The sequence below is a fragment of the Cyanistes caeruleus genome, chromosome 28 (genome assembly GCF_971803275.1).
Source record: "Cyanistes caeruleus chromosome 28, bCyaCae1.hap1.1, whole genome shotgun sequence".
NCBI classification, from domain to species: Eukaryota; Metazoa; Chordata; class Aves; order Passeriformes; family Paridae; genus Cyanistes; species Cyanistes caeruleus.
Genome location: NC_141728.1, coordinates 1,185,408 through 1,201,160, shown reverse-complemented (window position 1 = coordinate 1,201,160; position 15,753 = coordinate 1,185,408). Strand labels below are relative to the sequence as shown.

The 15,753-nt window shown below is 48.2% G+C and overlaps 1 protein-coding gene and 4 long non-coding RNA genes across 6 annotated transcripts; 2 read left to right on the top strand and 3 right to left on the bottom strand.

The window, feature by feature from the left end:
* Positions 1–785: 785 nt before the first annotated feature.
* Positions 786–4,250, bottom strand: LOC147649004 (uncharacterized). Its single transcript, XR_015279654.1, has 3 exons — positions 4,139–4,250; positions 2,944–3,022; positions 786–911 (listed from the first exon to the last, which is right to left on the bottom strand). It is a non-coding gene; the product is annotated as an uncharacterized LOC147649004 (long non-coding RNA).
* On the top strand, positions 3,158–7,950 carry LOC147649003 (uncharacterized). Its single transcript, XR_015279655.1, has 2 exons — positions 3,158–3,920; positions 7,012–7,950. It is a non-coding gene; the product is annotated as an uncharacterized LOC147649003 (long non-coding RNA).
* A 1,992-nt stretch (positions 7,951–9,942) lies between these two features.
* Positions 9,943–13,104, bottom strand: LOC147649002 (uncharacterized). The gene is made up of 2 exons (XR_015279652.1): positions 13,068–13,104; positions 9,943–10,415 (listed from the first exon to the last, which is right to left on the bottom strand). It is a non-coding gene; the product is annotated as an uncharacterized LOC147649002 (long non-coding RNA).
* Positions 13,080–14,410, top strand: NOP10 (NOP10 ribonucleoprotein). Of its 2 annotated transcripts, XM_086864959.1 has the most exons (3): positions 13,080–13,197; positions 13,385–13,566; positions 13,598–14,410. In XM_086864959.1, the coding sequence occupies exons 1-2, from the start codon at positions 13,144–13,146 to the stop codon at positions 13,523–13,525; spliced, it is 195 nt and encodes a 64-aa protein (XP_086721085.1). In that variant the 5' UTR covers positions 13,080–13,143; the 3' UTR covers positions 13,526–13,566; positions 13,598–14,410. The 2 variants fall into 2 exon arrangements, with proteins under 2 accessions (XP_086721085.1, XP_023803959.1); XM_023948191.2 differs by having other exon boundaries at positions 13,104–13,197; positions 13,385–14,410.
* On the bottom strand, positions 14,307–15,674 carry LOC111945519 (uncharacterized). Its single transcript, XR_002871693.2, has 2 exons — positions 14,719–15,674; positions 14,307–14,449 (listed from the first exon to the last, which is right to left on the bottom strand). It is a non-coding gene; the product is annotated as an uncharacterized LOC111945519 (long non-coding RNA).
* Between the last annotated feature and the right edge of the window lie 79 nt (positions 15,675–15,753).

The following is a 15,753-nucleotide window of genomic DNA, read 5'->3' as shown; positions in this document are numbered from 1 at the left end:
GCAGAAAAAGGCTGGGCTCATGATTCACGGGTAAAAGGACCTATACCAAATAAAAACTGGAAAATCATTTTGACACCAGGAGACCTAAAAGGAAAATTGAAAAAGAGTTAAATTGAATCATTTTACTAAAGTCTGAAAAGAAAACAGCCTAAAATGAACTTGTAACTGATCAACACATGGCTGAGGAGAGTGCTGGGTGCCCACAGGCCAAAGGTCACATGAAAAATCGTTTTTGCCTCTGGATTTCACGTAATCCTGCAATACGCTCAGTGTGCCATCCACATGTAGAAAGAATAACACCACCCCAGGATATCCAAGATACCCTTAGTGCAGAAAGATCAGAAACTGTCATCCCACAGAAAGTGGTTTCTTTATTTCAACAGGGTTGTAGCAAACAGGGTCATTTGTGTGCCCCTTCCTGTATGGCAAAATGTGAGCGGTGTGAAGCGATATGAATTAAAAGGATAAGACAACGACATCGGTATAGGACAGCTTTACCCTGGGACCAAGGAGATGGAGCTTTTGTAATCAATTGTATACAATGTTTTAGCAGGGTGGAGAGGGACTTCAGACTGGGCAATTGGGCTTCAGCACAAGTTAGCATTAACACTCACCTGCAGCAATTTAGAATAGAAGATCAAGCACAGAGAGCATTTGTTTATTTAGCTTACTGCTCAGAATGAATGGTGGCTTTAAGGACACTGCAAGAGCAACAGAGAGTAATACAAGTGTGATGTGGATACAATAAGATTTCTTCTGATAATTAATCAGTAAAGAGTTTGTGCTTTATGATTGCAACTAACTTTAATCCATTAGAGAAAACAGGCATTCTGGATTGGCTGCTGACAGGAACTCCATTAAATCCGGATGCAGAACAACACAGGTGAGAAAGAATCCGACGCTTTTTGGATCTGTGGGAACAGCTGAGACGGACTGAAAATATTTTAACACTCCCTCAGAGAATAACATTAATAGATTTTGTCAGTGAATTACAACTCCATAGGAAGAAACTAGTAACATCTATTACCAGAAAGGTACAAGAACAAATAACACTATGGAGTTGTACTAAGCACGGTTTAGAGTGTCGCCCATGGATTCCTGTTGTTTGTAATAATTGCCTTGATTCATGGTGGAGAGCAACCAGAGTAAATGAAAGAGAAAGACAATTGATATGCTCAGCTTGTTTACATCGTGTGCTTCATCAGTTAACTTTGGGAAAGTGTTTTAGTGATTTTTTTAGGAATATCTTTGAGACACAAGGATGGATCTCTGGATGCAGCTGTTTGATTAATAGAGAATTTGGACCAAAGAATCCTTGCTGTATTAGCTTTTGAATGGGTAAAAGAGAGAACAATTCATAATATTATAATCCAGAGCATCATAATTACCAGCTGCTGTGGAGAAGAGATTTGTGTACCATGCCACAGACACATTTCTGATAAAAACTGGCATCGTGAGTGTGCCTGTTGGTGGTGATGAAGGTGTAACAATCACCCCAGCGTCCAGAAAAGAAGATAACCTGACCAGTTGGGTCATAAATTGAAGTTGGCACATGTCTAGAGCTTTGATAATTTAGTACATTTGGTTTATACAGGTAAGTTTTGGCTTTAAAAGGAAATGAATAAATAGCAGGCTAGCCCAAAGGAAGGGATAAGTCGATGCTGCAAAATCTGTGCCATTCTTGAAACCAACCACTAAAATGGCTCAGGTGAATATGATGAGACCAAAGGTAGCGGTGAGATGGAACGAGTCAATGGCGAGATCCCAGGATTTAAACTTTGCTACCAAGAGGACTGGCACCTCGGCCCTTGGCTGTAACCCAAGGGGCCCTGAGGAAGGTAGAAAGTTAAAAGTGCTGAGGATTACTTTCACTGTGTTTATGATGATACCTTTGGTGATGGGCCAAAGCTCTAAAGCTGAATGGGAAGCAGCACAAGGGCCAGCCACAAGGAAGCAAACTATGCAAAAACAAAGTATCAGTAATTCTGACCCATGTGACAAATGTAATCAAAGGATCAAAGATAAGATGGAGTCTGTGTTTGTAGCACATTCATATGGTAATGTGGCCTGTTACAATCACAAGAATTTTCTGGACATCTGAGTTAAAAATAGGAAAATGTATTGGGTAGGAAAAAATCTGGGATTTAATGGACGAGCTCCATATCCTCATAATGATCAAATCTGTCCTCAATATGAAAAATTCTTCTGTTTTGAGAAAGACGAAAATGACAATGAGCCAAATATAAATATAGCATTAAAAGAGAAAAAAGAAATAGAGAAAAGTGTGAAAAAGATTCCAGAGAAAGAATTAGAAGAATTGAATCAATTGTATAAACAATTAAAAGAACAATATAGCAACTGGGATTTGCCAACTACAACTAAAAAACATTTTGTAGATTTGATGCAAGAGATTGCTACAGAACTAGGATTATCCAAATGCTGGGTTTGTGAGGGGCTCAGGATGGCTGAGAGGTGGCCATGGAGAGGTGAGAGTTCAGCTCCAGAGCAATTTTTAAAATGGAACCATACTCAAATCTGCAAGACATTAAAACAACCTGGAGGATGGATTTTGAGTCACCAAGTAATTGGGACAGTTTGTATAACTCGAGGAGGAAAGAAATACAATGAAGTGGTAGAATATACCCCTTGTACATCTACCCTAGGAGCAAATTCAGAGAACAATACAAAAACCTGGCAACCAAAAACTCCTGCTGGATACTGGGGAATAATGAAAGAAACTAATTGTGAGTGGGATAACCATATTGATTTGTGTCGGTATAAAAGTCCTGGAGCCAACCCTTACCAATCCATCAGTAACCTAAAATTTTATTGGGAACAACCAGGTACAACAAGTAACAAAGGGAAAGCCCCTGATGGAATATATTGGATTTGTGGACAAAGAACTTATAGTGAATTACCCCAAAAGTGGAAAGGAATTTGTACCTTAGGAATTATACAGCCCTCCTTCTTTGTTATACCAAGGTCCAGGACTAATATGTTAGGAACACCACTTTACAAAACACTAGAAAGGAATAAAAGGGACTTGAACTTTTGAAACACTGGAAATATTTATTATTTTTTCTTTATAACTAAAATATAATTATTTAATAAAACTATATATATTTTTAATAATTAAATTATTAAATGTTTTCACTACCAAATTTTATATTTCTATAAAAGCATTCATAACTTTTTAGCAACTAAACAGTTATTGCTCATTGGTTCTAAGTAACAAAATTCTCTTCGATAATGAATTGACCACTATTTCTCCCACTTTATGCTAATTAGTCCAATTTTTATTTCTTTGGGGTCTATGGAGACATTTCTGGGGCACATTTGGGGCAGTTTTGGGTCAGGGGAGGGAATTCAGAGATAACTTCAGGGTCTGGAGGACGCTTGGGGGAGCCGGGTGAGCACTGGGAGGGGCACTTAGGGATTCTGTGGGACGATTCGGGGTCCGGGGCAGCACCTGGGGGTCCAGGGGGGCACTTGGAGGTCAGGGAGGGGAATCTGGGGGCGCTTCGGGGTCCGGGCGGGCACTTGGGGGGCTCTAACGGGGCTCTCTGGGCCGCGGGGGATGATGGGAGTTGTAGGCGCGGGTATAATACGGTGTAACGGCACCGCGGAGCATCACGGGAGTTCCAGGCACAGCTCCAATGGCTCTCGGTGAGGCGCGGGGCATGACGGGAGATGGAGTCACGGCTGGAATGGCGCTCTATGTACGCCGCGGAGCATGATGGGAGCTGTAGTCCCGGAAGTGGCTCGGAAGGGGCCCATGGGGGTCCGGGAAGGCCCTTGGGGGACACTTTTGTGTCCGAGCCGTGGCTGGAGGTCCTCGGGGGGAACGTGTACGGCTGGGGAGCACTTGGGGGGAGCCTGGGGAGCTCTAAGCGGGCTCTTTACGGCGCGGGGCTTGGCAGGTATTTTGGGGGAGGGTCACGGCTGTAATTTTAGTCTCGGGACTGTGTTCTGAGGGGCTCAGAGGCCGCGGGGAATGACAGGAGATGAATTCCCAGAAGTGGCTGTAACGGGTATCTGTGGGGTCGGGAGCATTCAGGGGATCCGGGGACGCTTTGGGGGTCCCGAATGGGCGCTGAGGGGGCACTCAGGGATCCTGGAGGGTCTGGGGGACACTTACGGGACAGATGGGGGCGATCCCGGGGTTCTGTGGAGCGCGGGGCATGACGGGCGTTGTAGTCCCGGCTCCAATGGGGCTCTATCGGGCCGCGGGGCATGACGGGAGTGAGAGGCAAAAAGGAAAAATGGCGCCGACTGTCGGCCCCGCCCCCGAGTCCCTGATGCCCGGAGCTGATTGGCTGAGGGCGGTGATTGGCAGGATCTTTGGCCAATGGATGATGGCAGAGGCGGGAACGGCAAACTCAACCCTTCCAGTCCCTCCCAGTACAGCCCAGTTCATTCCAAGTGCCCCTCCAGACCCTCCCAGTAGAGCCCAGTCCCTCCCAATACACATGAGTTCATTCCCATTCCCTTCCAGTTGCCCCCACTGTCATCCATCCAACTCCCCAGTGTCCCCCAGTTTTTCCCACAGTGTTCCCAGTGTCCCCAGTTTGTCCCAGTATCCCCCAGTGTCACTCCCAGTATGTCCTCGTCTGTCCCAGTATGTCCCAGAGTACCCCCAAGTCCATCCCAACCCACCCTAGTTCCCCCTCAGCATTCCTCAGCTTGTCCCAGCCCTCCCCAGTATCACTCCCAGTATGTCCCAGTGTCTCCCACAGCATTCCCAGCGTTCCCCAGTATGTCCCAGTCCTCCCCAGTGATTCCAAGGAAACTTGAACTTCTCCCGGTTGCTGTGGCACCCAAACCCATTCTCCATAACTGGAGTTGCAAACCTTCCTGATGAGCTGCACTGGAGCAGAGGGAAATCAAGGCAGAGCCAGGGTTTGTGACGAAACCTCTGGAGAATTCAGTCATAATCAAACTCCAAAGTTGCTGATGCCGTTGATGGGTCCCAGTGAGGGACACGGCTGAGAAAGTGTCCCCAGGTTCCAGTTAGAGCAGGAAATGGGAGGCAGAGATGACAGGTGGGGACAAAGAGAAGCCAAGTCTTGGTGCCCTGGGCCACAGCAGGGTCTGTGCCAGCAAGGGCTGTGAGGAGACACCTGGTCCTGAGGCCCTGGGGCCTCCTGGCACAGCCCCAGCAAGGCTGGCCACTGTCACCCCCTTGTCCTGCCCTCAGCATCCCCCCACATCCCAGGGGCCTCAGGGATCTGCTGGGACGAGTCCCTGGGGAGCCTTGGCCAGGAATGGCCCTGGGGGCTCCTCAATGCTCCCAGGGACTGCAGCTTTTTCAAAGGACTTGGGGCTCTGCTCTTGCCTTGGGGTCTCTGAGAGGTTTGTGCACTCATGGCCTCCAATTATCTGCTTTAATTAGTCTCCTGAGAGCCTTTGTCAGGAACAACACTCTGTGGAGCTCATCAATGCCTCTGGGTGCTTCAGTTCTTTAAGGTACTTTCCTTTCTTGTTCCCACACTGGGACTCTGAGAGGTTTCTGGGCAATCAAGGCCTCCAATTCTCTCCTCCAAGGAGCCCATGAGGAGCCTGGGCTGGGGCTGGACCCCAGTGGGACCCATTAATGCTTGGAGACACCTGGGGTTTTCTTCTGACTTGGACTCCTGGAAAAGTTTGTGCAATCTCCTCTCAGGCTCTGGGGTTCAAGGGCTCAGCACCAAATGCACCCCGGGGCTCACTGGGCTCCAGCAAGTCCTGACAAAGCCTGGCTCTGCCTGCATTTCCCTCTGCTCCAGGACAGTTCATCAGGAAGGTTTCCTACTGCAGCTCTGGAGAATATTTCACAGAGCTTCTAAGATAGTCTGAGAAATACACATTCCTATTTTAAAGAGTGACTTTGGATGCTTTTATCACTTCTGTCATTGGAGAAGAGGTGACAGCAACATTTGGAATTGATATTGAGCCAGGGTCTCTCCTCAGGAGGCCTGGCCTGCTCAGAGAAGCTGTGCCTTGAGGTGTGAGCCAGAGTGGGCAACCTTGCTCCACATTCTCCATCCTGTCTGTCCTCCCTCACCTGGTGTTGGAGTCAGAGACACAGAGTGTGTGCCCTTAGCTCTGATTCCTGGCTCTGACATCCAGGAAAGCTCTGAATTTCATATAACACCATGAAAACAACTGCTAAATAGAAAAACTGAGAGTGTGAGTGTATAAATTATTGAGTTTTCTTAAGTCACTGGGTGAAAAAAGGTTTAAACTAGTTTAGAAAACAAAGGACAAGATGGAGGATCTAGGGTGTTGTCTCTTCTTCCTTCCTCTTTCTTCTTCATCTTCTTCTAGAGGTTTTTGGGTAGTAGTAAGTGATTGGATAAGGAATGCCGCAGTGCAGTGAGCAGGTGTTGGGTCATTGGGTCACTAAGAAAAATAATTGACTTGGCGTTTGTTAATTGGGGAAATGGACATATCAAAAACCTTGAAGATCTTTGTTAGCCATTTGGCACCTTTCTATCTTAGTGCACGTAGCTCCTTGTAGCCTGTACCCATGTCATGTAGAGAGGAGAAGAATAAAAAACCGAGTCCCAACAAGAGAAAACTGCCTCTCTCTCATCAATCTCAGTCCCAGGGGGAAAAAGAAGCCAACCACAAGTGTCCCATCAGGACACCCTGGGACCTGCTTTGCTGCAGAACTGTTGCAATACAGCGTTGGTGACCTCAGGACCGCACCAGCCGGGAGTTGCGTGGCAAAGAATAAGGACGGGCGTGACTGGGCTGCCTGAAAATAAAGAACTTTAATAACAGATAAAATAACAAAGGGTGGAAGTTGTACACGGTAGGGGGTCAAACTCAGGAGACAGGGCAATGGGTCACAAATCAAAATATATATATATATATATTACACAAGTAAGCAGTCATGAAGGAGAACCACAAACACTACCATAGATGTCAAACATCCTTATCCAATCGTTAACGAGAACTCCAAACATAACCTTATACAGAACTAACAGATTAACGTAACTCTACCCACAATCCTGTTCTCTTTGCCAGAACCTCACTCGATGTTTCCCACAGCCTTCAATCAATCCTTAACTCTGACTGCCCAACTCCCACAGAGAACTGGCTGCACTCAGGCAAAGAGGGGTTTTCTCCTTTTCCTTTCCTTTGAAGCCATGGAAAACTCCCAAGTTTTCCTGCTGGGAACAGAGATACTCGTCAAGTGTGTGCCAAGCCCAAGGTGCCACCAAGGAGGTTCCCGTGCCCTAGGGCAGAACCCTGCAAGGAATGTTCTAGACCTTTGCACTGCTTGGTTCCACGAGGCCTTGCTCTGTCACAATGGACTTTTGGTTCCATGAGGTTCCACAGTGTACAGTGTGTTAAAGATACATTTTATATTGTTGGCTTTTCACAAATATTAAAATGAATGTTATGTGTATAAGAATGAGAAATTTTGTTGTATTAATAGAGTTTTCTTTATTTCTGTTATTAATGAAATTTAGAAATAGTAGTATAATACATATATGTTAGGCTATGGCATAGTATTAAAATAAAAACTGCTTTTGTTTGTATAACCCAAAGACTGAGAAAAAAATGAAATAGCTGGAGAACTCCTGCATTTGTGAACTGTCTTACCCAGATGAAGACAGCAGTGACCAGAACTCTGGGGGAGGAATTTATTGCATTTCTGGCATCAGAGAATATAAATCTCGATGGCACCAAGAATATTGATCTATTGGGAAGGGGGCAAGAGAAAACTAACCAGAAGAACACCAAAGATCCTAAGAAGAATGTATGAATATGGATGAGAGTGTATGAATATGGATGAGAATTTATGGATATGTAGTAGGGTTCTGTTTTTAAGGGACAATCCTTTGTTAGTAAGGTGTGCTCTCTTGGCTGAATGCAGAGACACCCGGCTGGATCTCTATACTTCACTTTATTTTTTTCTCCTAATTGTCTTTTTTATTAAGCTTTTAAATTCTATAAAAATTACGTGAACCTCGTTTTTCACACAGTGGATATTTGATTCCTTGGGGCCCCACGGTGTCAGAATGTTTTTGGTTGTGTGAGGTTCCACAGTGTACAGTGGATATTTGATTCCTTGGGGCCCCACGGTGTCAGAATGGTGTTTTTGGTTCCGTGAGTTTCCACAGTGTACAGTGGATATTTGATTCCTTGGGGCCCCACGGTGTCAGAATGGTGTTTTTGGTTCCATGAGGTTCCAGAGTGTACAGTGGATATTTGATTCCTTGGGGCCCCACGGTGTCAGAATGGTGTTTTTGGTTCCATGAGGTTCCAGAGTGTACAGTGGATATTTGATTCCTTGGGGCCCCACGGTGTCAGAATGGTGTTTTTGGTTGTGTGAGGTTCCAGAGTGTACAGTGGATATTTGATTCCTTGGGGCCCCACGGTGTCAGAATGGTGTTTTTGGTTTCATGAGCTTCCACAGTGTACAGTGGATATTTGATTCCTTGGGGCCCCACGGTGTCAGAATGTTTTTGGTTGCGTGAGGTTCCAGAGTGTACAGTGGATATTTGATTATTTGGGGCCCCACGGTGTCAGAATGGTGTTTTTGGTTGTGTGAGGTTCCAGAGTGTACAGTGGATATTTGATTCCTTTGGGCCCCACGGTGTCAGAATGGTGTTTTTGGTTGCGTGAGTTTCCACAGTGTACAGTGGATATTTGATTCCTTGGGGCGCCACGGTGTCAGAATGGTGTTTTTGGTTGTGTGAGTTTCCACAGTGTACAGTGGATATTTGATTCCTTGGGTCCCCACGGTGTCAGAATGGTGTTTTTGTTGGATGAGGTTCCACAGTGTACAGTGGATATTTGATTCCTTGGGGCCCCACGGTGTCAGAATGGTGTTTTTGGTTGTGTGAGGTTCCAGAGTGTACAGTGGATATTTGATTATTTGGGGCCCCAAGGTGTCAGAATGGTGTTTTTGGTTGTGTGAGGTTTCACAGTGTACAGTGGATATTTGATTCCTTGGGGCCCCACGGTGTCAGAATGGTGTTTTTGGTTCCATGAGTTTCCACAGTGTACAGTGGATATTTGATTCCTTGGGTCCCCACGGTGTCAGAATGGTGTTTTTGGTTCCATGAGGTTCCAGAGTGTACAGTGGATATTTGATTCCTTGGGGCCCCACGGTGTCAGAATGTTTTTGGTTCCATGAGGTTCCAGAGTGTACAGTGGATATTTGATTCCTTGGGGCCCCACGGTGTCAGAATGTTTTTGGTTCCGTGAGGTTCCACAGTGTACAGTGGATATTTGATTCCTTGGGGCCCCACGGTGTCAGAATGGTGTTTTTGGTTGTGTGAGGTTCCAGAGTGTACAGTGGATATTTGATTCCTTGGGGCCCCACGGTGTCAGAATGGTGTTTTTGGTTGTGTGAGGTTCCGTGCTCTCAGCAATGGTCTCCTTGCTGCTGAGGTGTCACGATGGAGCCTTGGCTTCATGAGCTTCCTCAGTGTCACAATGGTCTCCTTGGATCTGCAGTGTCCCAGCAGTGCCTTGGCTCCAGGGGCCCTGCTGTGTCACAATGGAGCCTTAGTTCCACCAGGCCCCACAGTGTTTCAAGGAAACAAGGGTTGCCTTGGTTTCACGGGCCCCAGAGTGTCACAGGGGTCTCCTTTTCCTGCGGCAACCAGCAGCAAACCCCAGTGCCAGGGCCAAATGTGTGGGAAGAAGGAGGAGGGGGGACATTTGGAGTGCTGGGTTTTGCCTTCCCAGGTCCCAGTGAGGTGGGATGGGGCCCTGCTGTCCTGGAGATGGCTGAACAGCGGCCTGCCCATGGGAAGGGGTAAGAGACAACAACCTCTGTCCATGGAACAGCAGCAGAGAGCTAGGGCAGCAGGCTGTGTTTAAAAGAGTGTCACCAGCACGGGAAACATCAACCTAGGACATTTTCTTGAGAGCTGCCATTTGAGGCCATTCTTTTATACAGACTCGGACCACTGGGAAAGACAACGTTCACTTTCCTGGTCAATTTTAAAAGGTTTAATAAAACAGACAGTAGGCAACAAAGACAATAAAGCAAAGGGTTAAAAGGGCTGGGTGCTTGGCGCTCTGCCAAGAGCACCCCTGGTGTTTTGGAAACACCCTTTATATCCCATTTCTATTGCATCAACTTGATGGGAACTGACAATGGTCAAAGAAGAGATTTTTAGGTTTCGGACATTAGCTTGAGCCTGTGTGAAACTGAGTCCCATAAAGTTCTCACTCTGGGCTGAGAAATCATAAGGAGGAATCCAAACAGTCCTTGGGGAAGGAAAACAACCTTGGCAGGTGTTGTTTGGATCCTTGTTGTTTCCTCGCAAGGAACAGACAAGGGGTGTTGTTCCTAATTGTGCAGTGATGGTGACGCGAGGCTGTTTTCTGTCTCTGAGGATTGTTTTAATTCCTCTTTATGACTTCCCAGGATGCTTCCTCAGGCAGGAACGAGAAAATTACGCGGCCTGCTATTCCACAGGCGCTGTGATTGCTGATTGCTTTTAGCATCCGTCCCAAAATCCTGTTTTTTCTGGCTCAAAATCCCATTTTTCATCCCAAATCTCCCGTTTTTCATCCCAAATCTCCCGTTTTCCATCCCAAAATCCTGCTTTTTCTGGCCTAAAATCCCATTTTTCATCCCAAATCTCCCGTTTTTCACCCCAAATCTCCCGGTTTTAATCCCAAATCTCCCGTTTTCCATCCCAAAATCCCGTTTTTTCTGGCTCAAAATCCCATTTTTCATCCCAAATCTCCCGTTTTTCATCCCAAATCTCCCGTTTTTAATCCCAAATCTCCAGTTTTCCATCCCAAAATCCCGTTTTTTCTGGCTCAAAATCCCATTTTTCATCCCAAATCTCCCGTTTTTCACCCCAAATCTCCCGTTTTTAATCCCAAATCTCCCGTTTTCCATCCCAAAATCCCGTTTCTTCTGGCTCAAAATCCCATTTTTCATCCCAAATCTCCCGTTTTTCACCCCAAATCTCCCGTTTTTAATCCCAAATCTCCAGTTTTCCATCCCAAAATCCCGTTTTTTCTGGCTCAAAATCCCATTTTTCATCCCAAATCTCCCGTTTTTCACCCCAAATCTCCTGTTTTTAATCCCAAATCTCCCGTTTTCCATCCCAAAATCACGTTTTTTCTGGCTCAAAATCCCATTTTTCATCCCAAATCTCCCGTTTTTCATCCCAAATCTCCCGTTTTCCATCCCAAAATCCCGTTTTTTCTGGCTCAAATTCCCATTTTTCATCCCAAATCTCCCGTTTTTCATCCCAAATCTCCCATTTTTCATCCCAAATCTCCCATTTTTCATCCCAAATCTCCCGTTTTCATTCCAAATCTCCCGTTTTTAATCCCAAATCTCCCGTTTTCCATCCCAAAATCCCGTTTTTTCTGGCTCAAAATCCCATTTTTCATCCCAAATCTCCCATTTTTCATCCCAAATCTCCCGTTTTCCATCCCAAAATCCCGTTTCTTCTGGCTCAAAATCCCATTTTTCATCCCAAATCTCCCGTTTTCCATCCCAAAATCCCATTTCTTCTGGCTCAAAATCCCATTTTTCATCCCAAATCTCCCGTTTTTAATCCCAAATCTCCCGTTTTCCATCCCAAAATCCCGTTTTTTCTGGCTCAAAATCCCATTTTTCATCCCAAATCTCCCGTTTTTAATCCCAAATCTCCCGTTTTCCATCCCAAAATCCCGTTTCTTCTGGCTCAAAATCCCATTTTTCATCCCAAATCTCCAGTTTTCCATCCCAAAATCCCATTTCTTCTGGCTCAAAATCCCATTTTTCATCCCAAATCTCCCGTTTTTCACCCCAAATCTCCCGTTTTTAATCCCAAATCTCCAGTTTTCCATCCCAAAATCCCGTTTTTTCTGGCTCAAAATCCCGGTTTTAATCCCAAATCTCCTGTTTTCCATCCCAAATCTCCCATTTTTAATCCCAAATCTCCCGTTTTCCATCCAAAAATCCCGTTTTTTCTGGCTCAAAATCCCGGTTTTAATCCCAAATCTCCCGTTTTTCATCCCAAATCTCCCGTTTTTCATCCCAAATCTCCCGTTTTCCATCCCAAAATCCCGTTTTTTCTGGCTCAAAATCCCATTTTTCATCCCAAATCTCCCGTTTTCCATCCCAAAATCCCGTTTTTTCTGGCTCAAAATCCCATTTTTCATCCCAAATCTCCCGTTTTTCACCCCAAATCTCCCGTTTTTAATCCCAAATCTCCCGTTTTTTCTGGCCCAAAATCCCGTTTTTCATCCCAAATCTCCCGTTTTTCATCCCAAATCTCCCGTTTTTAATCCCAAATCTCCCGTTTTCCATCCCAAAATCCCATTTCTTCTGGCTCAAAATCCCATTTTTCATCCCAAATCTCCCGTTTTTCACCCCAAATCTCCCGTTTTTCATCCCAAATCTCCAGTTTTCCATCCCAAAATCCCGTTTTTTCAGGCCCAAAATCCCGGTTTTAATCCCAAATCTCCCGTTTTTAATCCCAAATCTCCAGTTTTCCATCCCAAAATCCCGTTTCTTCTGGCTCAAAATCCCATTTTTCATCCCAAATCTCCCGTTTTTCATCCCAAATCTCCCATTTTTCATCCCAAATCTCCAGTTTTCCATCCCAAATCTCCCGTTTTTAATCCCAAATCTCCAGTTTTCCATCCCAAAATCCCGTTTTTTCTGGCCCAAAATCCCGGTTTTAATCCCAAATCTCCCGTTTTTCATCCCAAATCTCCCATTTTTAATCCCAAATCTCCCGTTTTCCATCCCAAAATCCCGTTTTTTCGGGCCCAAAATCCCGGTTTTAATCCCAAATCTCCTGTTTTTCATCCCAAATCTCCCATTTTTAATCCCAAATCTCCCATTTTTAATCCCAAATCTCCCGTTTTCCATCCAAAAATCCCGTTTTTTCTGGCTCAAAATCCCATTTTTCATCCCAAATCTCCCGTTTTTCATCCCAAATCTCCCGTTTTTCCTGGCCAAAACTCCCGTTTTTATCCCAAATCTCCCTTTTTCCATCCCAAATCTCCCGTTTTTCCCCAAATTTCCCCCCCTGCGCCCCATCGGATCCCCAAGGGTTACCGTTATTCCCCGCCCATTTCCGGGACTACATTTCCCATCACACCTCTCGCCGGTTTCCGCTCTAAGTCCCGCCCCTTCCGCTTGGCGCCCGCTCCATTTCCGGTCCCGCTGCCGCCGCCATGTTCCTGCAGTGCTACACCAACGAGCGCGGGGAGCGCGTTTACACCCTGCGGGTACGGGGCTGCGCCTCGCAGCGATTTTTGGGGTGTTCGGGGACGTTTAGAGGGGATATTTGGAGGGGCTGGGGATTTCTGGGTGTGCGGGGTGGGGTTTGCCGGCGGCACGCGGCGGTTTGGGTGCCGTGAGGAGGGGGAGTTTGGGGTTGTTTCGGTGTCTCCCTCACGCTCTGTCCCCTCACAGAAAGTGTCCCCGGACGGGATCCCCACACGCTCCGCACACCCCGCCCGCTTCTCCCCCGATGATAAATTCTCCCGGCATCGCCTGGCTCTGAAGCGACGATTCGGGGTTTTGTTAACGCAGCGAGGCCAGACCCTGCTGTGAGGGACCCCAAAAATCCGAGACCCCCGAAATGAACCCGAGAGCTCCGGAGTGACCCCGAAATGATCCCGAGACCCCCGGAGTGACCCCGAAATGATCCCAAGACCCCCGGAGTGAACGAGAGAGACCCCCCGGAGTGACCCCGAGACCCCCGGGATGACCCCGAGAGCTCCGGAGTGACCCCGAGATCCCCGAAATGGCCCCGGGACCCCCGGGATGGCCCCGAGACCCCCAAAATGACCCTCGGAGTGTCCCCGAGACCCCCGGGATGGCCCCGAGACACCCGAAATTACCCCAAAATGACCCCGAGACCTCCGGAGTGACCCCGAAATGACCCCGAGACCCCCGAAGTGACCCCAAAATGACCTCGAGACCCCCGAAATCACCCCAAGAGCCCTGGAGTGACTCCGAGACCCCCGAAATGGCCCCGGGACCCCTGGGATGACCCCAAAATGACCCCGGGACCCCCGGAGTGATCCCAAAATGACCCCGGAGTGACCCCGAGACCCCTGGGATGGCCCCAAGAGCCCCGGGATGACCCCGAGACCCCCGGAGTGACCCCAAAATGACCCCGAGATCCCCGAAATTACCCCCAAGACCCGCTAAATGACCCCAGAATGACCCCGAGACCCCCGGAGTGACCCCAAAATGACCCCGAAATGACCCCGAGACCCCTAAAATGACCTCGGAGTGACCCCGAGACCCCCAAAATGACCCTGAGACCCCCAAAATGACCCCGAGAGGACGAAGAAGGAGTCGAAATAAGATAAAATCCCAGCCTGAATGAACTCTGCAAAAGGATGAAACAAAAGGTTTTAAAGAGGAGGAAAACTGAAATATTAAATTATGGCGTGGCCGAGGGTCTCAGAGTTCCGCTGCCCAAATAAATTCGGAGTTCTTGGTCCTATTTTTGGGGCAGTTTTGGGTCTGGGGAGGGAATTTAGAGAATTTAGAGGATTTAAGAGGATTTTCGGGGAGCCGGGAGGGTTTTAGGGATTCTGTGGGACAATTTGGGTGTTCCTGTGGGGTGGGGAAGCCCTCGGGGGGTCTTGTGGAGCTCTGCCGGGTTTTTTGGAGGTTTTTTGTGGTTTCTTGGGGTTTTTTGGATTCTTTTGTGACCGGAGCGCTTCGTGAGGGCGGTGATGGAGGAGGAAGGCCCGGCCGGGATGAGGCGGGGGCTGAAGTCCCGGTTTTACCTGCGCTCCGTGCGGGCCCCAAAGCGGCCTCAGAGCAAAGCTGCGTGGTTTGGGGGTGGCTGTGGATCCGAGGAGGCGTTCGGGGGTCCCGGGGAGGGTCCCGGGTGGGTCCCGGTGGGTCCCGGGGGATCGCGGCCCTCAGGCTTTGGGGTACCGGGGGCTCTGAGGGGCGCGGGGCATGACGGGAACTGTAGTCTGAAATCACATCAGGCTCCGCCCCCGGGCACCGAGCCTGGCTGCTGATTGGCTCAGGGCGGTGAGGGGCGGGAGCTTCAGCCAATGAGAGGCGGCGAAAGCGGCAACAGCGCGTTTGTGCCCGCCCCAATCCTTCCCCGTACAACCCCGGTACATCCCAGTAAGTCCCAGTTCATCCCAGTGCCACTCCCAGTATGTCCCAGTTCATCCCAGTGCCACTCCCAGTATGTCCCAGTTCATCCCAGTCCATCCCCAGTATGTCCCAGTTCATCCCAGTGCCACTCCCAGTAAGTCCCAGTTCATCCCAGTCCCTTCCAGTCCCCCGCAGTACAGCCCAGCTCATCCCAGTCCATCCCCAGTATGTCCCAGTCCACCCCAGTGCCATTCCCAGTATGTCCCAGTTCATCCCAGTGCCATTCCCAGTATGTCCCAGTTCATCCCAGTCCCTTCCAGTCCCCCGCAGCATCTCCCAGTATGTCCCAGTCCATGCCAGTGCCACTCCCAGTATGTCCCAGTTCAACCCAGTCCCTTCCAGTACCCCCAGCGTCCTTCCCCAGTGCTCCCAGCGTCTCCCAGTACAGCCCAGTTCATCCCAGTGCCACTCCCAGTACGTCCCAGTGCCCCCCAAATCACTCCCAGTATGTTCCAGTTCATCCCAGTATGTCCCAGTCTATCCCAGTGCCATTCCCAGTCTGTCCCAGTTCATCCCAGTCCCTCCCAGTGCCCCCCAAATCACTCCCAGTCCCCCCCCAGTCCCTCCCAGTCCCCTCCCAGTCCCTCCCAGTCCCCTCCCAGTCCCTCCCAGTCCCCTCCCAGTCCCTCCCAGTCCCCTCCCAGTCC